General features: G+C 30.0%; 3 protein-coding genes across 3 annotated transcripts; 1 reads left to right on the top strand and 2 right to left on the bottom strand.

Moving 5' to 3' along the window:
* Positions 1-5,616: 5,616 nt before the first annotated feature.
* Positions 5,617-8,731, bottom strand: LOC112800598 (uncharacterized). Its single transcript, XM_025842931.3, has 6 exons — positions 8,230-8,731; positions 7,527-7,759; positions 7,184-7,442; positions 6,530-6,709; positions 6,302-6,457; positions 5,617-6,038 (listed from the first exon to the last, which is right to left on the bottom strand). Exons 1-6 carry the CDS (start codon positions 8,257-8,259, stop codon positions 5,871-5,873), a joined length of 1,026 nt encoding a protein of 341 aa, XP_025698716.1. The 5' UTR covers positions 8,260-8,731; the 3' UTR covers positions 5,617-5,870.
* A 10,582-nt stretch (positions 8,732-19,313) lies between these two features.
* On the top strand, positions 19,314-21,810 carry LOC112800595 (patatin-like protein 1). The gene is made up of 7 exons (XM_025842929.3): positions 19,314-19,551; positions 19,825-20,012; positions 20,110-20,299; positions 20,463-20,627; positions 20,708-21,007; positions 21,316-21,488; positions 21,598-21,810. The coding sequence occupies exons 1-7, from the start codon at positions 19,405-19,407 to the stop codon at positions 21,662-21,664; spliced, it is 1,230 nt and encodes a 409-aa protein (XP_025698714.1). The 5' UTR covers positions 19,314-19,404; the 3' UTR covers positions 21,665-21,810.
* Positions 21,811-21,912: 102 nt separating this feature from the next.
* Positions 21,913-25,363, bottom strand: LOC112800596 (methionine aminopeptidase 1D, chloroplastic/mitochondrial). The gene is made up of 10 exons (XM_025842930.3): positions 25,153-25,363; positions 25,009-25,078; positions 24,529-24,754; positions 24,130-24,291; positions 23,992-24,033; positions 23,577-23,648; positions 23,208-23,287; positions 22,730-22,827; positions 22,574-22,621; positions 21,913-22,408 (listed from the first exon to the last, which is right to left on the bottom strand). The coding sequence occupies exons 1-10, from the start codon at positions 25,262-25,264 to the stop codon at positions 22,263-22,265; spliced, it is 1,056 nt and encodes a 351-aa protein (XP_025698715.1). The 5' UTR covers positions 25,265-25,363; the 3' UTR covers positions 21,913-22,262.
* Positions 25,364-25,921: the final 558 nt, after the last annotated feature.

Below are 25,921 nucleotides of genomic sequence, written 5' to 3'. Positions count from 1 at the left end.
CCTGCAGATATGTGGAAAGACCTTGAAGAAAGGTATAATCATCAAAAAACGGTGATAGTTTCTCAAGCCCAATATGAATGGACGCACTTGTGTCTACAGGATTTTAAATCCATAAATGAATATAATTTAGCAATGTTTCGAATCATCTCACGAATAAAATTATGTGGGGAAAAGATAACTGATAATAACATGTTAGAGAAAATTTTTTCGACCTTCCATGCCTCGAATGTGCTCCTGCAACAGCAGTATCAAGAAAATGATTTAAAAAATATTTTTAGTTAATTTCTTATCTTCTTGTTGTTGAACGCAACAATGAGTTGCTTTTGAAAAATCATGAAGAGCGCCCAACTGGCGTCGCCCCATTTTCTGAAGCAAATGTGGGAAATCACTACCCCATAAGAGGTAAATGGCAAGGTTTTAATAACAAGAAAAATTATGGAAGAAAGAAGAATTATGTTCACAAGAAAGGATCTCACCAGAAGTGGGATAAAGAAAGAAATACTGAGCAAAATAAATCAACAAAGGATAAGTGTTTTCGTTGTGGTGGAAAAGGCCATTAGTCGCATACCTGTCGTACCCCAAGGCACCTAGTCAATCTTTATCAAGCATCTTTGAAAAAGGACGACAAAGAAAAGGAAACGAATTTTGTTTCAAATGATGCTGAAAATTATACCACTCATTATGATGTATCTAATTGCTTTGAGGATCCTGAAAAAAATATTGGTCAGTTGATCAATGATGGAATAATTTAATATGTGAAATTGTTAAGTATTCATGTAAATAAATAATGTAAGAAACTTCTTATTAAGTTTTATGCATTTAAACTTCAAGTGTAATGTATATGAATAATGTTTGATAAAATATTTGTTTATGAATTTCAAAATTAAAAAATGTGCAAAGTTCTAAAATAATAATAAAATTTTTAGTATATGATACTATATACAGTATTTTTTAAAAAAATAATCAAGAAAATAATTTTATGTGCATATACTTCTACTCATTTTATTATTTGTCTTTGAAGAAAATGGCAAGGACATATAGTGAAGATGTTTGCCTTGGGGATAGTACAAGTTCGCATACTATTCTCAAAAGTAATATATATTTTACTCATCTTGTGCCAAAAGAAGAATATGTTAATACTATTATTGACTCAGGCAATGTGATAGAAGGCTCTGAAAGAGCTATAATTTTGTTTTGTGGAGAAACAAAATTAATAATAAATAATGCACTATTGTCTACTAAGTCTCTAAGGAACTTATTGAGTTTCAAAGATATTCGGCGAAATAGATATCATATTGAAACAATGAATGAGAAAAATCATGAATACTTATGTATCACAACTCATGATTTAAATAAAAAGGTTATATTAGAAAAGTTATCCTCACTTTCATCCGGGTTATATTATACTAAAATTAGTATAATTGAATCACATGCCACTGTAAACCAGAAGTTTACTAGCTCAAATGAATTCATAACTTGGCATGATTGATTGGGTCATCTGGGAACAACCATGATGCGGAGAATTATTGCAAACTCCCATGGACATTCACTAAAGAACCAAAAGATTCTTAAATCTAGTGAATTTTTTTGTGCTGCATGTTCTCAAATAAAGTTAATTTTAAATTCATCTCCAGTAAAGATTGAATTTGAGTCCCCTGAATTCATAGAAAGGATTCAAGGCGATATATGTGGACCTATTCATCCACCATGTGGATCTTTTAGACATTTTATGGTCCTAATAGACGCATCTTCAAGATAGTCACATGTGCTTATTATCTTCTCGTAATCTAGCGTTTGCGAGATTACTTACTCAAATTATTCGTTTAAAAGTACAATTTCCAAAAAATTCAATCAAAGAAATTCGTCTTGATAATGCTCATGAATTTACTTTCAAGGCCTTTGATTCTTATTGTATGGCTAATGGAATAATTGTTGAACATCCAATAGCTCATGTTCTCACACAAAATAGGTTAGCAAAATCACTTATTAAACGCCTCCAATTAATTGATAGACCTTTACTTATGAGAACAAATCTCCCAACCTCGGCTTGGGGCATACTATTTTACATGCTGCAGCACTTATTCGTTTGAGGCCAACAAGTTATCATCAGTTCTCTCCTATGCAATTAGCTTTTGGCCAGCAGCCAAATGTTTCCCATTTAAGAATATTCGGGTGTGCGATATATGTTCCCATTGCACCACCTTCTCGCACCAAAATGGGACCCCAAAGAAAATTATGGATATATGTTGGATATGATTCTCCCTCTATAGTGAGGTATCTTGAGATACAAAATAGAGATGTATTTAAAGCCCGATTTGCAGATTGTCATTTTGATGAATCAAAATTTTCAATATTAGGGGGAGAGAATAAGCTTCCTAAAAAGGAACTTAATTGGAATCTATCATCCTTTATGCATTTAGATCCTCGATCAGGACAATGTGAACTAGAAGTTCAAAAGATTATACATTTGCAAAGAATAGCAAATGAATTACCTGATTCATTTTCTGATACAAAGAGGATAACAAAATCTTATATACCAGCGAAAAATGTCCCAATTCGGATTGATGTCTCAGTAGGACAAGTGGCCGCTGAAACAAATTCACGCCAGAAGCGTGGTAGACCAGTTGGTTCTAAAGAAAAAAATCCTCGAAAAAGAAAATAGGTAAATATTATTTCTGTTGAAAAAGATATAGTAATACTCCTACATATGCATTTAATGGATGTGGTAACAGCCTATTTATACGAATCATTAGATCGAGATATCTATATGAAAGTCCCTAAAGGACTAAAAATATCTAAACCATCCAATGAATATTCGTAGGGGTTATACTCAGTTAAATTGCAAAGATCTTTATGTGGTCTAAAGCAATTTGGACGAATGTCATACAATCATCTTACTGAGTATCTGGCCAAAAACGAAATCAAGAATGATGATATCTATTCATGTATTTTCATAAAGAAATCTGCATCTGGATTCAATATAATTATTGTGTACGTTGATGATTAAAATATCATTGGAATTCTAGAAGAGATTCCAACAATTATAAAAGCTCTAAAAGAAGAGTTTGAGATGAAAGATCTTGGAAAGACAAAATTTTGTCTCGACTTGCAGATTGAGCATACAAAAAATGGAATCTTTATTCATCAAACAATATACACAGAAAAGATCTTGAAGAGATTTTATATGGATAAGTCGTATCCATTAAGTACCCCAATAATCGTAAGATCTTTGGATGTGGAAAATGATCAATTCCGTCCTAAAGAAAAAAATGAAGATATCATTGGTCTTGAAGTACCATATCTGGGTGTCATTGGAGCGCTAATGTATCTTGCTAATAATACATGACCCGATATATCATTTGCTATAAATTTACTAGCAAGGTATAGTTCCTCTCCAACCAAAAGACATTAGAATGGAATCAAACAAATTTTTCGATATCTTCAAGGAATAGTTGATATGGGTTTGTTTATCCATATGAATCCAAGTCATAATTAGTTGGCTATGCAGATGCTGAATACTTGTCTAATCCACATAAAGATAGATCTCAAACAGGATACCTATTCACATATGGTGGTACAACTATATCATGGAGGTCCACAAAATAGACAATAGCGGCAACATCCTCTAATCATGTCGAAATACTATTGATTCATGAAGCAAGTCGCGAGTGTTTTGGCTCAGGAGTTTGATCCAATATATTCTGTCATCATGTGGACTGATTGATCAGAAGATAGCTCCAATTGTTCTGTTTGAAGATAATACAACATGCATTACTCAACTTAAAGGTGGATACATCAAAGGTGATAGAACAAAGCATATTTCACCCAAATTCTTCTTCACTAATGATCTTCAAAATCAAGGGACAATTGATGTCCAACAAATCCGCTCAAGTGATAATCTCACAGATTTATTTACAAAGCCTCTCCCAAAATCCTCTTTTGAAAGATTAGTACATTAGATTGGGATGCATCGATTTCAAGATATTAAATGATGTCGACAAGAGGGAGAGACTGTACTCTTTTTCCCTTGGTCAGGTTTTTTTCCATTAAATTTTTCTTGACAAGGTTTTTAATGAAGCAGTCTCCATCACAAAGGATTTTGTATTCTTTTTCCTTCACTAAAGTTTTTTCCTATTGGATTTTTCTTTAGTAAGGTTTTAATGAGATATAATCTTAAATGGACATCCAAAGGGAGTGCTGTGATAAGGATCAATGTGGATGTCTATTCTCAGGAGAGAATGAATTTAATGAAAGTTGAAAACAATAAATTTTTGCATGTATAAATAGAGGATAAATCATCGGGCAATATACAACAATAACAATAACAAATATTCTCCTCTCTTTCTCTACGATATAAAACTCTCTCCCTTTTCTATTTCTCTCTGTGGGTTTTTAAGTGGCAATATACTAGTATCTATATAAATTACTTCTATTATAATGAGATAATTATATTGGCAAATGTCAATATTATAGTTTTCTATTTATACTTATTTATTTGATATTTATTATATCTTCCTTATTTATTTTACAACAAAATGGTTCAAAAACATTGAGATTTTTGTTAGTTACTTTCGAAAAACTTTAAAAACTCAATAAATTAATACTTGAAATAATTTTTAAAAAAAGGTGTTGTAATTTAGAAAAGAGTAGTGCTAGGGAGCCAATGGCCTAAGTGTACAATGTGTACAATGGGCTAAATCTTTGATCCATGAATAGAATGAACATCACACATACTATCCAAAATAACCATCCGGATCACCCATACTATCCAGAATAACCATTCGGATACCAGGATAAATAAACATCTCATGTCATAAAACCACTCATCTCAAAAACTTAAGCTGATTTTGGGGTTCACCAAGGATCGAACCTCTAACCTTTTGAATCTAGAACTCTAATGTCATATCATGAAACCACTCATTCCAAAAGCATAACCTGATAGGATAATGTAACACTAATGATTATATCTCTAATACTTCCTAAACCTTCATTGTACGCATTGTACGCTTAAGCCATTGGCTCCCTGTACTTTCCCTTTAGAAAATTGAGAGTATTAAATAATTTTTTAAAAGAAAATTTGTTTAATTGTATACAAAATTTTAAAATTTAAATTTAACTTTTTATATGCACCGAGTTTAATGAATTGAAGTGCTTCTAAACTCACTTCCAAGTTCCATGTTGATATCATATGCATAGTTTCTACAGCAGTCAAACAGATTAGTTTGGCTTAATGGACTATGCTGTTTATTATAATTTTTTGCCCTTATCGAATCAATTGTCAATCAATTTTGATAGCCATCTTTATATATTATAATCTCTTACTTATGTTTGATCGTGTTAAGTTCTATTATAGCAATTAATATTGGATTAATAGTCAAAGTAATCTCATAAAAATTATGTGCGTCAACTTGATCTTTCCGTATGTTAAATAATGTGTCACAAAATAATTAAGCCATGTATCATCTTCTAACTGAGAAAAAATCAATTTGATTCATGGTTGTATCAGGATTAATTTGAAGCATAGGATTCAATGATAAATTGATGCACAAATGATCATTTGATGATTATTTTCACTATTAGCCCAAAGTGAGAAAGCAAAGATCATAAAAGCTGATATTGAGTAAAAGCAAATGCTCTTGTTTAGTTAAAATAATTAAGTGGTAATGGCATATACATGTTTCACTCAGCAAGGGGGTTATGAACAATCAACAGTGTTGACTTGATCAGGAGGTAGTGACACAGAAGGCAACAGAACACAGTTTGGAGTGTTCTAAGCCAAAATCAAAACTCTAGAACAAGATTTTTCCTGGGGGCAAAAAGATCAGTGAAGTTGGTATTTACACCTTTGGAGCAGTTAGAGGAGATTACCACTAGTAGTCAGCTTCGAGGAAACTCTCGTATGCGGTTCCTCGCAGTGTCTTGTTAACCTCATCCCAGTTTTGAATGTGGTCTGACAATGGCCCCTTGTGTATCTTAACCTGACGGCTCGATAACTCCATCGGAGGCAATCCTAGAAACTCTTGCACATCTTTTAGCTTCTGCTAGAACAGAACCAGTAAATCCTATGTAAGGCATTGTAAAGTAATATTGAAGAAGGAATAAGACGGTTACTCTTGACTTTACCCTTAACATAGAGACCAGGAAGACTCTGAGAACTTGGTAAAACAATGTGGTACAAAAAGTTCATATTCTTCATATTTATATTTGACACATTTGCAGCTAAACTCAATTCTAGTAACAGCGATAAATTAATTTACGGTTTTGATAAGCAAAAGTATTGAGTTCGTGGTGAGATCCTTACAGTGCGATTTCTCATGAGATCCTCATAGTACAATATCATATGCCGAGTGCTGTTGAAGTATTCTAAAGCGTTTGTGGCTCTCTTCTCCATGTCCTTTAAGTCATCCAGCAATGATGTAGAGTTTATGGTAGGCTTGTACCTTGAAAGAATATCAGCCTAAAATAAATGCGGATATGAGTGTCATTTCATTTATGTAACAGAAATCATGGGAAAGGAAGAAGGAGATACCTCTTCTGGAGAGTGTACATGAGATTTATGAGTTCCATTCAAAAGCTTAGCATAACGGTCATATGAATTGGCATGCATCGATACCATCCTTCGTAGTAAGTTTCTCCGGAAAAGAAATATGACCGAAACACTTCTTCTATTGAAGTATTCCACTACTTCCTTATGGTGCTCCATTACTCCCTGCACAGAACCAGACCGTGCCATGCCGTCAATGGTTTAACTCAAATCCTCCTCATCCAAATTCCAAAATAAAAGAAAGGCTGATAAATTACAGTGCAGCCTAAGCCCATTGCAGAACTACAGTATGGTGTAATTTTTTCTTCTTGTTGGATCATATATAATAAGAACGCAATTCTTGCTTGTAATTTAATTTGCAGCCAATTAGTCAATGATGCAGAATATATTTAATGATTGATATGTCATGTCGGAACTGAATCCGGGCGTCAGTAATGAGTGACTATTGAAATGTTTCATGAGAAGTATATAGAATCTTCCAGGCCAATATATCTAAGAACCTCATAGTTTACACAACAGCACAAAATTGAAGCAAAGTCTTATAACAGTTCGTTCAGCGTAACAAGCCAGAAATTCCATAAGCCATTGACCAACATTAACAACAATCAATGTGTGACTATTTTGGGAACAAACATGTACCTGATTAAGCATCCACTTTAATCCGGTTGCAGCAGAACATTCATTCTTGGAAGCACTATTGAACCAGTCTAAATTGTAAACTCTATCCAACGTCTGTATAATAGAAGAAGCATTTTGCCTTCTCTCTTTAGCAGAAAAGACTTCCCCATTTGAGCTTACATTAATGTGACTATTTAAAAGGGTCTCAAACCACCCGCTGCCTGATCTCTGATTCGACAATATGGCAAAGAATAGTACAGGATTATGAGAACACTCATTCCTGGAAACGAACTAGGTGATTAATAAACCAAACTCGAAAATCAACTGATAACGATTTAACAGTTTAACAGAAAGTTCCTATTACCTGTTAAATGATACAGGTTTGGGATAATGTAAGTACGAAATGTTGATTAGCCTCATTCTGCTCTGATAAGGCTTCTCAACTACATTGAACTCCACAAAGTTGGTCCTTGCTTGGGTGCTTATCTGCTTTAGACATACCGAGAAGATAAAAATGCCACAAACCACGGAAAACACCAAGACTGCCATCCTTAATAGCGTTGGTGATTTCATTGGAGGCTTTATAACAAGAATGTCCTGCAATGGGGACAAGTTCCATTCCTAGTAAGGGCATCAAATAGGTAAAACGGTGGAACCTACCCTTTTGCAATCCCCAAACCCCACTCTCCAAATCCCAGAATAAGAAAAAATATAAACATTGGAGATTATCAAATCGGAACTGAATCTAGTACTAAATATCCAGATTTCAAAAGCCTCAGCAGAATATAGACAAACTTCCTATATAAACATACATAATGAAGAATTAGGAAGCCCACAATATTCAGATAGAAACACGCAAAGGATTCAACTTTAATCCAATAAAAGTATGACTTAATTCTTCCCCGAACTAAAAATGGAACCCGCTTTCACCATCTCTTCCCCAAGTTGATCGAGTCGAAAAAGCACCCAAATTTAAGCATAAAGAATCGAAGTTAAATAGGAAAGAAAAAGAGCAGCACATTGTTAGTGAGAGTAAAAATAGAAGGTGGAAGTAGTGAAGATGGTACCTTGTGGAAGAAACACACGTCTTCTACCATTTCTGTAGGTGAAGAAGAGAGAAGAGTGAAAGGGTTCAGCTTTGGGACTTGTTTGCCAGAGAGAGGTAAAACCCAGATGGCATTCAAGGCCCTCAAGCCAAACCCCAATCTAATCCCAATCTTAATCCAATCCTCACCGCCAAGTACCAACACAGCTACAAGCCAACACCAACAACAACAACCACCAAGGTACCCTTTTCCCTATGCTGGGTTCTCTCTCTCTCTCAGATTATTATTACTAAGCAAAATGATGATACAAGTGTTATTATTGTTAGTGTTGTTTTAAGTTTTAAAAATGGAAACAAAATTGCCGCGTGTAACGGCGGTGGCGTAATGCAATTAAATGGAGAGAGAAAGTGAGCGGGGAGACCCACCAAGCTAAAAAGACCGGAGAGAGAGAGAGAGAGAGAGAGGAAAAAAAGGAGCTAACTTTGGAATTCGTTTCTTTCTTCACTTTGGTTTCATCATCAATAACCATCATGTTGTTGTTCTAAGTATATTATTCATTAAACTAAGTTCAATTTGAATTAATTACCAAAAAAAAAATCAGAAATGACTAAGGATTAACGAGTCAAACAAGAAATAAGGATTAGTATCCGAGTAATGGAAGTAGAAATGGATCTCTCCAATCTTTTAACACTTGAGGAAATAAAATTTGATTTTTTATTATTAATTTTATAAATAGAATCAAAATTAAATATGAGAGGAAATAATAAAAAATAAAAAATTATAGTTAACACTATCTAATTTTTTTTTTATTAAAAAATATTCACTTTTATGCAACTAAAAAATTATAAATACTAAATAAAAATATATTTAATAACATTTTTATTTATAAGAGAATATATATTATTTCTTTTAATTAATTGATACAATTAATTTTTTTGTAATTATTTTTTTATTTAATTACATCACGAATCAATTCAAATTTATGTAAATCAAATTTTAAAAATCTCTCTTTCATTATATACACAATTATACCATCTTTATTTCAATTAAAAGTCTTTAGGTCCAGTTTAGATAAAATACTTAATTAAATTTTTTTAAAAAAATAGCTTAAATAATAAATAACTATATTAAAAGTAGTTTATAAATAAGTTATTTTGTGTTTGAGTTTTTAGTTCTAAAAGTAATTATTTTATAAAAATATGATAAAAAATAATAATACTACGAGAGAAGTCATTTTTTTAACTTCTCTATAAGTTCCTAAATAACTTCTTAAAAAACTGCTATTTAATTTTAAAAATTACACCAAACATTAATACTACAACTTTTCACAAGTCAAAAGCTCAAAAAAATTATTTTTAAAACTTCCCAAACAAACCCTTAATCCTTTATCATTAACCCTAAAATTTTTTCAAATCATCACATCACATTTTATATAAAAAAAGATCAAAAGTTCAAATTCAATTAGTCTTAATTTATTAAAAATAAAAAATTAAAAAAATATTAGTTTAGGACGACCTGCAAAATAAAAAATTACAATTCATTAATTATGATGTTATCCATATCAAATTATAAATGTTAAAATAGAAATATTTTAACAACTTCTATTATATAAATATATTTTTACATATAGATTATACATTATAAATTAAAAAATAAAAATAAAATATAAAAAAAATCATGAAATAAATTTTTAAATATAATTATTAACTAAACAGATTAAAATCAATAAATAACCATATATATGAATATCAAATAAAAGATATTAAAATAATTTGAAAAATACATACTTTGAGAATGGATAATATTAATTATAAAAATTTGTTAATTATAGATATTATGTAAATAAAATTATGGATGTTATTTGTGTGAAATTATAAATGTATGTGTGTAAAATTATATAGATATTAAATTAATAATATTTTTACAAATTTTATTATACAACTTATATTTTTGATCAACTGTTATAAAACAAAAAATAAAATATAAAAATTATGAAACAAAACTTTAAATAATACAAAAAATGCTAAACTGATTGATATTTGACAAAAGTTGGAATACAAAATATAAAATTAAGAATATAAACTAATAAATTAAAAAAAATTATAACACGAAAAAAGAATAAGTACATGCGCAATATAGTTGAATGTGAAATCAAAAAAAAAAGTGTGTTGTATTATTTTAGAATTTTAAGGTTGAGAACACTGTATAACTCATTTTCTAAAAATAAGCATATATGTAAATAATTAAAAAATATAAAATATATATTTTTGATATATTAATACAAATTAAATATTATACATGAATACATCATGAGAGAAATAAATGTATAATACTTTTCCTATATGATATATGTTATTAATGCAATTAATGTCAATTATATATGTATGCGCGGGACGTGTATCATTGTGAATATATTATATTGATATAAATAAAACTAAAATAAAAAATATTTGGCAGTTTTGAGCTGAAAATTCTTGTTTTCCAGACATTTTTATGAATATACATAATGAAATGAAATTGGGTGAGGACTTTGGAGAAAATTTCCTCCAACAAGCATATAGATAGATATTGCAGAATGTCACATTCAAAGGTAATTGGTCTACACTTTAGAAAAAATAAAATGTGGCTGAACATTCAAAGCATAAGACACACACGCGCACACACACACACACATATATATATATATATATATATATATATATATATATATATATATATATATATATATATATATATGTGTGTGTGTATGCTAGACAAGGACATGATACGCATACGCGAATTCAATAATGGGATCGTTGACAATACATTTAGAACTTACAAGAGATCGTGTCAACGTTGTAAATGCCACAGGAAACTAGTATTCATTAAATAGATTTAGAGAAGGTTTGGTTAAATTAGTTATAACGATGATCGCGTTAATAGACTAATAGTAATAGTTTGCACAAATTGGTTGCTATTTTTAAAGGTTATAATATTTAATTTGATCTCTATACGAAATTTAATTTAATCTTTAAAGTTTTAGTTTTTTTATTTAATTTTCAAACTTTACGAATATCATTTATGTTAGTTTTTTAAATAATTTTTAACGTATAAATATTAATGAAACGTTATCATGGACAGTCAGATGTCATGTTAAATTCTGTAAAATAATATTATTTTGATTTTAACACTTAAATAATCCAAAATCAACATCATAAGTGGTATTTATTAAAATTTTACCTAATAAAATTAGTGATATAATGTCGTTTTTGGACTATTTAAATGTCAAAACTAAAATTGCATCATTTTATAAGTTTCAATATGGCAAATTATCTATATTAATGCTCCATTTAGGTTGTACTCAAAATCATCTCAAAGACCATGTAAGGCATGTTTATAAAGTTTAGAAATTAAATAAAGGCAATTAAAATTTTAGAAACTAAATTGAGGCTGGCGTGTAAATTCAGACAATAAATTGAATATTAACTTATTTTGAGTATTTTTTTCAACACAGTAGATCCTAAAAAAAATTTCTTGAATATGATGAACGCCGGACACTCGCTCACACACTGAAAAGATCCGAGCTCTAAACCCACCCGACCAAATTATCCTGAATTTAAACTACCTCTCCCTTTTAACATTCATCTCTCATCTAACACACTGAATTAGAAGAAGCTAATTCCCCAAAACTAACATCTTAAAAGATGAAAGATGTTGTCACTGTAGCGATGACCAAGCTTGCGCCTGCATTCCGGCGGATGGAAGACGGAGATCGCATCATTTCAACGCTAATGAAAGGTATGTTTATGTGAAGTGCTACTTCGTTTTACTGTTTCAAAATTGTTGGAAGCGACTTGTGCTGTTACAGCTCCGATATCATCAATGTTTAAAATGGTTGTTGAGCCTAGTTTGATTTTGGGTTGATTAATGATGACAAACATTCAGTTGGGTTGAAAGTCCAATATTGTCTAATGTGTGTCTTATTGTGGCAGGCCCATTAAGTTTCTCACAACCAAACAATGTTGCTTGTTTATTCCTTTGAGGTTCCAAATAAATGCAGGAACCCAATACCTCATCCTTGTTGCAAAAAGAAAAGGAAGAAAAGGACATCTGTCAACATCAAGGATAGTTGGGGCTCTAGCAAAGCAACAAGACACAAGGACCCCCACTAACCCAAGGACATCAGCAATGCACTGCTGTGGATAGTGGTTGTGCAAAACACAAGCTTGCAAAGAGCAGTAGCTGCAAGAAAATGGAGCAGAATACAAAAGAAGAAGCATGTCAAGGAAGAAAGCAAAGAAAAGACCACAGAGGTGGTGGACGAACTCCTCGGACAGCAGAGGTAGTGGAACAAAATGAAAAAAGGACTGCATGTCAGGAAGGACAACTCAAACGAGCAGCTGGTACAAGAAAATGGAAGAGGCAACAATGAAGCAAATCTGAAGATATATAACAAGCTTCATTCCATCTTCAAAAAAAAATAAGAAAGAGAGCACACACACTCAGAGCACCATCTCTCACACTGAGCTGGAATCTCTTTTTTCTACTCAAGCTTAATTCTGATCTTTGTGTTATGGATGTCTTGCGTTATTTTCTGTTTTGAGAAAAGGCAATTATGTGAGGTTTAAAAGCCAAGAGAGAAAAGGCAAGAGTGATGCAAAATAACCACTATTTTTCTGATGTAATTTGGGTGTATGAACTATGATTAATTCCCCTTGCCTAGTTGGGATAGCACTGGGTGAAGTCTGAATCTGTTTGATTCCCCTTCCAAGTTGGGACAGTACTTTGGGTTGCTAAGCTTTGGAAAGAAAGCTTAGGGGTAGATACTAGTTAGGAATTAATTCAATAGTATTGGTGTATGTAACTTGAGAATTATAGTGAAAATTCCACCATGGTTTGTGGTGGAGACTGAACGCAGGATTCATGGCACTGAGAATCCGAACCAAAATACATGATGGCCTCCTTTTTCTCTTCTCTGCTCTTTTAATGTTCTGCATATGAGATAATTTCAAATAATCTCCTGCAACTTAAGCTTCCACTGCAACAAAATTTGAAATTCTAAATTTTAAACTAACTTGATTCAACTCCCACTTCTTAAGTTCATCTAGAACCATCAATAATGACTCTGCTCCAACAAAAATGGATTCAGATGGAGTTACTACAAACTTACATGGCTGAGACAATTCTGTACTAATAGTGTCTTTTTCTTTTGCCTAATCTATTCCTTAAGTACTGAGTCTACCAATTTAATTTTTTTTAATGTTAATTAGTTAAGTTCCATTCTGTTTTATGTAATATTTTTTTTGGTAATACTATATATATATATATATATATATATATATATATATATAACCGTGACCAAAGCTATGCTAGCGAGTAGCGAGGTGAGCTCTAGGCAGTAGATCGAAAACAAAAAACTTGTATCAATCTCACTAAAATCTTGAAAGTGAAGTCCTGACCCAAAAGATAGGCCAAGCCTAATTCTTATTGGGCTTTTGGAGCCCAATTATTTTGTGGACTATTAAGTACCCACACAAGCTTGTGGGCTATGAAAAAAGCTAAGAAGTTTTTATTTTGAGCTCATTTTATTTTTAGAGTAAAGTATAGTTTTTGTCCCAACGTTTGGGGTAAGTCCTAAAGTTGTTCCTAACGTTTCAATCGTCTTATTTAAGTTCCTAACGTTTCAAAATTGACTCAATATTGTCCTGCCGTCAGGGATCCGTTAACAGAATTGACGGCAGGACAAAATTGAGACGATATTGAAATGTTATGGACTTAAATAGAACGAAAACGCTAGGACAAAAATGATATATAGAAATAAATTTTAATTTTATCCTTTAATAATATCAATTTTTACTATACATAGTATTCAATTACTTTTTAATCACATCTACGTAAATTTAACTTAATCATATTACTTTCGTTTTAAATAAATTAATTTTCTTTTATAATTTTACTCTTAAAAATTTTTAGGTATCATGAAATGTTTGTAGAATGATTATTATATAAACTTGTAGAAAAGAAAAAATAATATATATACAATAAAATATAAATTATATCTTTTGTCTCTAATGTATCAAAATTATTTAAAATTATAAAAAAATAAATTTATTTAAAATAAAAGTAATGTGATTAAATGTAATTAAAAAATAATTGAATACTATGTACAGTAAAAAAAATTAATATTATTGAAAGATAAAGTTAAATTAAAATTTATTTTTATGTATCGTTTTTGTTCCTAACGTTTCAAAATCGTCTCAATTTTGTTCCGCCGTCAATTCTGTTAACGGATCCCTAATGGCAGGATAACATTGAGTCAATTTTAAAATGTTAAGGACTTAAATAGGACGATTGAAACGTTAGAGACAACTTTAAAACTTACTCCAAACGTTAGGACAAAAATAATACTTTACTCTTATTTTTATTATTGTTTATTGTTGTAATAAAATATCGTTTATTATTAATAATATTATTCGAGAGGGCATCGCATCACGTCAGCGCTATTTCCATAATCCCGTTTTATAGATTACCTTGGTTTAAGGAAGATCTCACCAGGATAAGACACCATTGAGGGGTTAGTTAAGAGTGAATACAGCCATACAGGGTTTAACATTAAATTTTAACAATTACATGTAATAACTATGGCTGTCTTTAGTTGCTACATTTCCAGAGACAGAGACATAGGCTTTGGTGAATATCTTCGCTGTTTATTTAATAACAACACGAATTTTAGAAAATACTATTAACACACGATAATTCATAAAATACATGTATTAGAGTTTTATCAGAAAGTTGGGGCGCAAAACTTAAACACGAAACATATATTTTTATTTAAAATTTTAAAAAATTCACTTTCTCCCTCATCACTTTCATAACCAACCACAATAGGGTAAAAATTGATTTTTAATGACAAATGTACTTATATTTTTTTATTAGTGTCTTAACAATGAGGATATGTTTATAGTAGAATAAAAAATTTAAGATTAAATATATCTAACTCAACCTTAAAAGTAAACTCAATGGATGAAGGATGTTTTTTGTTTTACATATATAAACTACTTAGAGGTCATATTTTAAGAAAGATGCGAAAATTATAATAACAATTTTAAAGCATATGATAGCAAAATTTATAATTTATTTTATATAAATATAAAATATTATATGATATTTTTTATGGTAGGAAATTTGGTGTTTAACTAACGGATGCTGTATTTTGGTGTTTTAGGAAGTGTGTAGTGCACTGCAAAAATTATCTTCCACGATTTTACCTTGTCAATTTTTTGAATAACACAGATTGTCTCCGTAGATTTGGCTTTTTAATTTTTTTCTTCTAACCCCAAATCGCCCCTATCGTTTCCTGTAGGAAAAATGTCCCCACATATAAAAAAAAGACTGCCGATATTGTAAGTTTGTAACTTACTTCAATTCTCAGTTCTCCGTGGCTTGCACTAACTTCTATTATTTATTGACCATTAACTTCCCTTAATACGTTGTTATAACTAGGGTTAAGTACGATTTTAATCTTTAAAATATAGACTAAAAATTTTATTTATTTTTTATATACAAAATGGTACTTTATTTTAAAATTGTCCATAAAATTTAATTTAGTATTAAATTTTTGGCAGTAAAAATAAAAACAAAAATAAATCATAAACAGATTCTTATTATTTTTTTCCTACTTTTTTTTTATTTTTTCTTCGCAAGAGCAGAAACATTTTTTTATTTTTTTATTTTATAATTATTTTTGTTATGAGTAATTTGGTCTAAAATTTTAAAATTTAAGTAAAAACGAAGATTTTAAAATTTAATTTTAAATTTTAGGAACGATTTTATATTAAAAAAATTTAAGAATGAAAAAAAATTTCGACCAATACCTTAGATACCAAAATTGTACTTAACCTGTAATTAAAACTCATTCATTCGAAATTCAGTTTGTCGTTTATCATTTTTTCACTGCAGGGTCACCATTGCTATATTTAGAAAACATAAGCCCTACATACTACATAAGTACATATATGGTGAAATATAATGAAACTATGAAATCAGACATGATTTTACACTTTAGTTACAACAATTTGTACCACTTTTATATGTTCATAACATTTGCTGGTGTTTGTGAATTTTTTGTTTAAATTATCTAAAAATAAAGATAAAAACTGTTAGAATTTATCCTTTTATTTTTAAATTTTATGTATAAAATTTAGACACAATAGAAAACACGTTTATGTTATCTTGATAATCATGTATGTCGAAATATATAAAGAATATAATAATAAAAACTGACGATAAGTTTCCAGTCAACATAGCTAGAAACGTTTCAAGATAAACAAAAAAGAGGCAAAGGATAGAAATTAAACCCCGAGCTGGCTGCTATTAATTTTTATATATTAAGTTAAAGTACGCAATCTCAGTAACATAGTTAGACGTACGTGCAAGTTTATAGAAGATAAAGATATTATAAATTAAGGGAACATACTGCAGATATATACAAAATAAGATCAATGATAAAAAAATATGATCCACCATCTACGACTAATTATTTAGCAGCCCTGATATACATTTAAATTTGTTTGACAATTAAATTTAATTAAATTAGTCTAAAAATTATTTCATTACACATAGTGTATATATATACATATTTTATTAATGTAAATATATCTTTTTTGTTTTGGTGTTTTTTTTTCTTTTTTTTTTTGCATATTTTCTTTCAACTGTCATTATTTTATTATTACTGTTGTTAGATTTTTTTCTTTTTTTAGTAATTTTATATTATTAATTTTTTTTATTCTTTTTAAAAGAATAAAACAAGAAGAATTATGAGAAAATAAAATAAAAAGAAGAAAAAGACGAAGAAGAAGCAATAGAATACGAAGAAGAAGAAAAATTTTGAATTATTCAAAATTTATTAGAATAAAAATACACTAAAATATTTTAATAAATACACATAAATTTCTTAATTTTTATACCAAAATTTTGTTACAAAAGCACAAAAATATATTTTTTAATATTGTATTTTTTTATTTTTTTCTTTCTTTTAGTTGAATAAATGTTGGTTCATCATCTTCCTAGTAATTTTATAGCATTATGTATTTTTTTCCTTGTTTGATTTTTTTTATTCTTGTTAAGGAATGAAATAAAACAAGAAGAAACTTGAGAAAGTAAAACAAAAAAAAAGATGATAAAAAAGAAGAAGAAGCAACAAAAGATGATCGAGGAGGAGGAAGAGAAAGAGTTTTGAAATATGTAAAACTTATCAAAATAAAAATACACTAACATTTATTAACAAATACACATAAATTTCATAGTTTTTACATCAAAATTTTGCTACAAAGATACAAAAATGTCTTTTTTAGTGCTATATTTCTTTTACTTCTTTCTTTCTTTTAGTTGAATAAATGTAGGTTTATCTTCTTCCTAATAATTTTACAACATTTTGTGTTTCTTCTTTTTTTTAATTCTTGTTAAGAGAGCAAAACAAGAAAAAAACATAAAACAAGAAAGAAAAGATGAATAAAAAAATTAAGATGATGAAGAATAAATACACATAAATACATCATTATGTATAACTTATCAGAATAAAAATATACCGAAATTTCTTAATAAATACACATAAATTTCTTAGTTTTTATACCGAAAATATTTAATAATTGCGAACGCAAACTCAGTTTAAAAATAATTATACAAAACAGATTGAATCATGAACAAAAATATATTCAAATTAATTTTGGATCTCAACGACAACGATAATAATAATAACGACAATAATGATAAAAAGAATGATGATAATAACGATATAATGATAACGATAATAACGACGATGGAAAAAAAGGAGGAAAAAACGAATAAAAAGAAGAAATTAAATAAAAAAAAAAGAGAAGGAGAAGGTAAATGATAATGATGACAAAAAAAAAATAGCAACTAAAATTTTGGTGAGAAAAAAAAGAAAAAAGAAACAAAGAAAAAATAAAAAAATATATAATTTAAAAAATAATTATAATCATTTAATTAGAGTTAATTAAATATTTTTGTTTGCACTTTAAAGTTTGAAAGCAACAAAAATCCCAATAATAATATGTTGGATGTAGCGTGTGTTTAGCGAAAGACGAAGTCTAACTGCAGACTCGTACATACATAGTTCCTTATTCTTTGTTATTGCTTGATTACTTTGAATATAAATAATAATAAAAAAAAGAATTAGTACACCAATCAACAATGATCTACTTAGAATAAATATTTAAAACAATTAATTATTTATGTTAAACAAAAACAACCATCAATATAAAATATATATTAAAATAAAAATATTATATATACATAAAAAAATTAATCATTATCATATATATATATATATATATATATATATATATATATATATATAATTTACTTTTAATATATATTTTTATATTTTAACATATAATTTATATAAATAACTAATTTTTAGTATTTACATATCATTGATATTAGAACATAAAAAATATATATTAAAATATATAAATAACATTTGTAAATACAAATAAATATAATATATATATATATTTTTTTTTGCGTCCTACTTTTTGTTACGCTGAATCAAATAGATAATAAAATCCAAGGAAGTAAGTAATAATGTTCGTTACACATACAGAGAAAAATAAATAATAAGTATGATTTTTACCAAAAAAAAAATATAATAAGTATGATATATCCTCTTCCCATCATTATTAAATTTATTTGAAATATAAACAAATTACAACATGATAAAAAAAAGTCATGAGGAAAAACAGAATATTATTAGTTATTGATTTGTCATTATTCTGGGTGGTATTACAAAATAAATGAATGAATAAAAATAAACTAATATGTATTACAGATCAAGTGTGTGTCTATACACAATATAGAAAATTAATATATTCATTCTAAAATTAAGTACAATAAAATAAGTTGTTCATCAAGTATAAAATACATATATGATATTATATTTTACTTTTCACATTGCTATAATATAGAGTATAGTAGCTAGTCAAATACTTTATAATAAATTGCATGATAATATAAAAAAAGTTGCATGTACAATATTTTTTTTTTCTTATCACTGTTATACCAGCATTGCATTAAAAATGGAATTATAATTATATGTATATATATTAGTCTTGGTAGATGGCTAGATGAGATTACTATACTCCATACTCAACGTTAAGTCTTTTTGCTTTATCATCTGAATTCGGTTTGCTTATAGCAATGGAAAACCACCCAACATTATTATCTTCACCGGAAAATCTTCCACCAAAATATGGAAATCTTATAACAGTTCTTAGCATTGACGGTGGAGGCATCAGAGGAATCATTCCCGGTGTTATTCTTGATTTCCTTGAGTCCCAACTCCAAGTGCGTAATAATTATTACAAAACCACTTTTTTCAAAAAGTTTAAATTTATTTAAGAAGCAAAATTTAAATAATTATATTTTTAGTATTTTTTCTTAAAATAAGAGTTTCAATTTAGGTTTATTATTTGTATAATTTTTTTTTTTCAAAATTTAAAGAGACATAAATAGGTATATATGTCTAACAGAAATAACTTAGGATATAATTAGTACAATATTATATGCCTAATTAAAGTGTATTTTGTTTTTCATGAAAATGAATATTGATATATATAGGAGCTAGATGGTGAAGGTGCAAGAATTGCAGATTACTTTGATATAATAGCAGGAACAAGTACAGGTGGTCTTGTTGCTTCCATGTTAGCAGCTCCAAATCCAAAGGCCACAAATCGCCCTTTATTTGCTGCTAAAGATATAGTACCATTTTACCTTGAACATTCTCCAAAGATTTTCCCACAAACTAGGTAATTAGTTCACAAAAATTATGCATTATTATTTATTACTAACCAAAAATATATATATATGTAAAGATTATGATGATATACTATATTTGGCATGCAGTGGAATATTTGCATGGTTGATAAACACAATTAAGGTTTTGTTAGGATCCAAGTATGATGGAAAGTACCTTCACAAACTAGTTAAGGAGACGGTAGGGGACACAATAATGTTAAGCCAAACAGTCACAAACATTGCTATTACAACTTTTGATATCAAAATACTTCAACCTACCATCTTCTCCTCTTATCAGGTTTATTCATTAATTATTCAGAGCTTATACATTGTTGTATTTGTTTAGACCTATAATATTCAAGTGTTTCTGGAACATCAGTATTCCAATAATTTTAACGGTTAAATTTAATATATATTCTAAAAATAGTTGAAATTCTTTCTATAATATATGTGTTTTGCAGCTGGAAACAGAGCCAGAGTTGGATGTTCCAATTTCAGACATTTGCATAGCCACTACGGCTGCTCCAACTCTTTTGCCAGCTTATTATTTTACAAAAAAAGATGAACATGGAAACATCATCAAAGAATTCAACCTCATCGATGGTGGGGTCGCGGCTAACAATCCGGTAGTAATTAACTGATGATCATAATATACTTAATTATATTTGCTGGTAAATTGTTAATATTGGTGATCATATTTCATCAGACTTTGGTTGGAGTGAGAGAAGTGAGCAAGAAGCTGCTAAGGAAACCAGGTGAAGGGAAGATTAATCCATTGGATTTTGATCGGTTTCTAGTGCTATCGCTGGGGACAGGAACAAACAGGAATGAGCACAAATACGAGGCTAAGAAGGTGGCCAAATGGGGTATTTTGAATTGGTTATTGGACTCAGGATCAACTCCCATAATAGATTGTTATAGTGAAGCAAGTACTGACATGGTTGATTATCACAACTGTGTCATCTTTACTGCTCTTCATTCTGAAGACAATTACCTCCGAATCCAAGTAACTAATCACAATTATTGTTTTTATTTTGGTCAAATTAAAGTTCATTTAATTGTAATCAACCATACTAGATGTTTATTAAAATCAGCTACTAATACAGAATATACATTAAAAATATACAAATATATAGCGATTGATTTTAGCGATTGATTTTATTGGAAAAATAATATTTACTAAAAATGTGTAGTTGTTATTTCTCATTTTTCTTTTAACTTTTGTTACCAAAAAATTTCTTGTGAGTTTATCTCTTTTACAAACATTTTTTTACCTAATTAAATAATTTTTTCATTGTAATTTTTTTGTAACAGGGAACATTGGATGGGGAATTAGCTTCCGCAGATAAAGCAACAAAAGAGAATTTAGATAATCTCGTCAAAAAGGGTGAGGAGTTGCTCACAAACCCTGTTACACGTGTCAATCTAGATACTGGTCGATACCAACCTGTTCCAAATAAAGGCAGTAATCAGCAAGAGCTCAAAAGGTGAGTTCCTTTATTTATTTTTATTAATATATTAAGTTAGTTATTGCAACCATGAGGTTCAACAAAAACTTCACATACCATATTACTAAATATATATTAATAATTGCAGGTTTGCAAAATTACTCTCGGACGAAAGAAAATTAAGGAACTCCACTCGCATAAAAATAGGGAACTGAGAAAGATCACCAGATTGCAAGTGAATCCATTGTTCAACAAATTCGTTTGCCTAATAACTCATATAATCCCTCTTGGGATTAAATTAACAAAAAACCCCTCTCTATAACTCTATTAGCTTGAAAAGCAAACATAAGGGTATTTTTCATTTCTTTTGGTTTCTTAATATGATTAATATCTTTCATAAGAATTTTAATAAGTAGATACATATAAAAAGAATAAAAATTAAATAAAATAAATTCGACCAATATGAGAATGACAATACACTTGAAAAAGATAATACAGCACACGGTTCCTTCTTACTTGCATATAAGGTTACTACTAAGTATACACAATCTCAAAACCTGAACCCATATTTTTCTCCCCAAATTTTGAGAAAAACTGTGAAAGAATATGTGTCAACTATAATTGGAAAACCATGATGAACTAACCTGCAGAAAGAATACAATAATCAGGGGAGACTATCAACAAAAATTATAAGAGTTCTTTTAATCTTTCAGAATCTACTCCCTTTCAGTCTGGAAGTGATTAAATCAATTTAAGTTTTCAATAATAGTGGTTCTCCAATTGGCTATCCGCAAATATTAACTGTTGTGTCCGTCAGCATCGAGTCATAATCTCGACTCCATCCGAGGTTACAAGAATGGTGTGTTCAAACTGCGCCGAAAGACTTCCATCTTCCGTCACCACCGTCCAGTTATCATCCCACAAAACAGGCTTGATGCTGCCTATAGTTAGCATTGGTTCTGTAAAATTTGTCATGTACAAAAATGTTATAGTGAAATATCATTGCAACTTAGATCATGGGAAAAAAGGAAAAGAATGTGAAGTTTCCAGTTCCACTAATTACCAATCACAAGCATAAGGGTTCATAACAATCTATATTATAGTCATGGCAACAAATTTTTTACCGATTGTAAAGGTTTGATTTAGCATCATCCGTCCGCATTCATTGTTTCCTGAAGATAATACATATGTTACAAAATACAAACACAACAGTGATTGAACTTTGACAGATAAGAAATCAAATAGAAGACTGCAGAAGTAGAATGTTATAAGTTAATTACTATAGTGAAGAATAACTGGATCAGCATGAAAAACTTTTCCAACTCCATGACCAACAAACTGTCTCACGACCCCATAACCGAATTTATCTGCATGATCACTAAAATAGAATAGATATCAACATTAAGCACTGGACAATCAAGAGCCGTCAAAGCATATTAACAGAAGCAGATAACTGCTTCGAAGTAAGAAGATGCGAGGGTAGGGAAGAGAAAATGAATGGAGTTGAATTATACAATTTCTTAGACCAAGAACAACTGCTATGAGAATTGTATAATTGCTCAACAAGACTCTTCAACTAGAAGCCTTAAAATATAATCAATATAAATTGCCTTCATTTTGGTTTTATTCCTCAACAAGCTAGAAAAATTATTCAATCCTCCTCAAACGGAGGTGAGGAAAAATTCAACGTATAAGTAGAGACCGGAACAAGAAAAATATGTACAACACATGACAGAGTAAATAAGAGAAGTTTCTTACTGAATTATTTTGCCTATCTTTTTGTATTCCACACCCGGACCGCATATTGATATTGCTTTATCTAAGCATTCTTTAGTTACCTGTATCAATATCAAACAACCCGCATAAGCATGAAACAAATGGAGAGAAGACAAACCACCACTCCACAAAATCGAAGCCACAACAGAGAATTCTAGAACAGTATCATCTTGAAGCCTTCTGAAAATCAATAGAAGCAAAACAAAAAATAAAAGTGACTATAGCTGAGCAAAATATGATTAGTGTTATCAGAACAGGCCCAAAGTACAAATAAGACCTGGACAAAAACTTCCAGAGTAGACAGCTAGGAGCAAATATTTATCTACGGATACTAATGTTCAAAATTGGTACCTGAACTAGTTTTCTTGCCTCATCATCAACATCTCCACAAAAGAAAGTTGCAGATGTGTCACCATGATGGCCCTGCAACTCATCGATATGTACACTTAACAAACTAGATGCAACTTTTTCTGATAGGAATTGCAAAAACACGAGAATACGAAACTTTTATGATATCAATGCAACATGCAAAAGTAACAAGATACTTGATGAATTAGAAAACTCAAGGAAAAAGTTTTTTAATCAGAATAATCTATGTTCAGCAAATACCTAATAGCGGACAACCACTTCATGAAAAAAAATTTAATACCGATTATATCAAATAGGCTGGTAGAAGCCCAGCAAAGAAGAAATAACCAAGCAAATTACATAGAAAATGAAATTCGATGGCTATCCCACTAAAAGTACCCCAGCAAACATTACTTACATTTAAATAAACGGTAACATCAATGTTGATTATATCACCATCCTGCAAACATAAATAAACAAATAAATGTATCAAAATATTCTTCACATAGGATACATGATCTCATTTAAAAGGAAAAGAATGATCTTGCAGACAGACCTCAAGCACACGGGAATCCGGTATTCCATGGCAAATGCATTCATTCACGGATGTGCAGACACTCTTTGGAAAACCACCATAGCCAAGAGGTGATGGGTATGCACCATTATCAACTATCATTTGGTGAACAGCTTGGTCAATGTCATCAGTTGTTATGCCTGGCTGTCAACAGAAGTTAAAACTAACATAAAATCGATTTTTTTTCCCTCTAAATAAAACATATCAACCGGTGTATTTATATAAGCAAAAGGGACATATAGGGATCAGGAATTGCACCATTCACCAATATCACGAGAGTAATAATAAATTGGCTATTTAGTTTCATAATGAGCAGTCAAGATTATATCTAGGGGACATACTACGAGTGATTGATTGGCGAAAAAAGCATAAGCAACTCACCCTGACTAAGGTGCCAGCATATTGAAGAACCTGTGCAGCAAGCCTTCCAGAAGCTCTCATGCATTCTATCCCCTTCTCATCATGCACTTCAGGGCCAGTCACAAGTCCTGCTGGAGTTTTAGACTTTACATATGGAGGCCTAGGAATATCCTTCGGAACTTCTCGACGAGGAGAAACATTTCCCGGCCTCAGACGTTTGCGCTTGCCTGGCAATTCATCTACAGTTCTGCGAAGCCATCATCCATGAGCTTAACCAAATTGTCAACAGATTACCACTGATTCCGAAATGCTATTGTCTAAGGACTATAACAAATTTTAGTGCTACAGATGCAGAACATAAACCACAGTTCCATAAACCTTTGTTCCTAAAGTATAGCTAGATGACTTAATGCTACACGGTCATGGTAGTAATAACAAAAGAACATTGACAAAAATTGGAAACAATAATTTGGTGTAAAAAGGGAACATTGAGTAGTGTACCTTCTATTGAATAAGAGATTGGTGATGCCAGAAAATGTTCGAGATAACCGCATGGAAACATGCTTGCTTCCTGTCCGAAAATAAATTAAAACAGAAGCTGATGATAAATTTGGAGGGAAAAGAGGGAAGTGAAAAAGAAGGTGCCTGAGTTGTAACGAAATAGTTGAGGAAGGGGTTGTTGCAAGGAGCAACGTCGGAGACGAGTTCCGACGAAAGAAGACATCAACCTCGGATGCACTGACACGCCGCCCGCCATCTTTTTCTTTATGGCTTCTCCTCCTCTTCCTTCCTAAGTTCCTTATCCCTTCATCTTTGCTAAGGTGCCACTGCGAGCATGCGATTTTGAAATGGACTTCAGAAAAATGTGGGCCACGTAGTGGATCTTTTTCCATCTAAGGCCCTGGGCTGGCCCAAATATGCATTAAAAAAAATGTATCGATTAATTAATACCAGCGGTAGCTTTTTTTTTATTATTGTTTATAAGTTGTGTTAGTGTTCAAATTTTTAAAAACTATTTTATGAATAATTTTTTTTCTTTGCAATGTCATCTATTTTTTTATATATATTTCACCTATTGGGCACAATAGCGGCGATGAGTAGATCTGGATTTAGGACTAAATATTAAATAGTATGAAATATATTCGTTTAATTTTTTGTTGATAATATATTTTTACACAATTATACTATTTGATTACATCTTTTAGTTTAATTGCATTTGATGCCCACCAAAATTTTGGTCCATCCATATAGATTGTTGTGTTGTCCGCTAAAATTTATATATTAAACATATTTTATTAGTTGATATCAACATTTTAGGTATATAATCTTTTAAAATTTTTTATTAAATATTAAATATTTTGTGTTGTATATCAAATTTTTAATGCTCTACATCAAAATTATGTACTCTAATTTT

This window comes from Arachis hypogaea, chromosome 5 (assembly GCF_003086295.3).
Source record: "Arachis hypogaea cultivar Tifrunner chromosome 5, arahy.Tifrunner.gnm2.J5K5, whole genome shotgun sequence".
Taxonomy (NCBI): Eukaryota; Viridiplantae; Streptophyta; class Magnoliopsida; order Fabales; family Fabaceae; genus Arachis; species Arachis hypogaea.
Note: the sequence above shows the minus strand (reverse complement) of the source record. Positions and strands in the feature narration are given on the sequence as shown.

What these genes read in the sequence shown, in the direction of transcription:
- LOC112800598 (XM_025842931.3), bottom strand. Translation starts at nt 8,259, where the DNA reads ATGGTAGAAGACGTGTGTTTCTTCCACAAG. An exon ending in TAAAGTGGATGCTTAATCAG is followed by an intron (nt 6,710 to 7,183) that starts GTACATGTTTGT and finishes GGTTCTGTGCAG; the next exon opens with GGAGTAATGGAGCACCATAA. An exon ending in ATCTCATGAGAAATCGCACT is followed by an intron (nt 6,039 to 6,301) that starts GTAAGGATCTCA and finishes CTGTTCTAGCAG; the next exon opens with AAGCTAAAAGATGTGCAAGA.
- LOC112800595 (XM_025842929.3), top strand. Translation starts at nt 19,405, where the DNA reads ATGGAAAACCACCCAACATTATTATCTTCACCGGAAAATCTTCCACCA. An exon ending in TCCTTGAGTCCCAACTCCAA is followed by an intron (nt 19,552 to 19,824) that starts GTGCGTAATAAT and finishes TGATATATATAG; the next exon opens with GAGCTAGATGGTGAAGGTGC. An exon ending in AATCAGCAAGAGCTCAAAAG is followed by an intron (nt 21,489 to 21,597) that starts GTGAGTTCCTTT and finishes TAATAATTGCAG; the next exon opens with GTTTGCAAAATTACTCTCGG.
- LOC112800596 (XM_025842930.3), bottom strand. Translation starts at nt 25,264, where the DNA reads ATGGCGGGCGGCGTGTCAGTGCATCCGAGGTTGATGTCTTCTTTCGTC. An exon ending in AAGATAGGCAAAATAATTCA is followed by an intron (nt 22,828 to 23,207) that starts GTAAGAAACTTC and finishes ATTCTATTTTAG; the next exon opens with TGATCATGCAGATAAATTCG. An exon ending in TCCAGTTATTCTTCACTATA is followed by an intron (nt 22,622 to 22,729) that starts GTAATTAACTTA and finishes TATTATCTTCAG; the next exon opens with GAAACAATGAATGCGGACGG.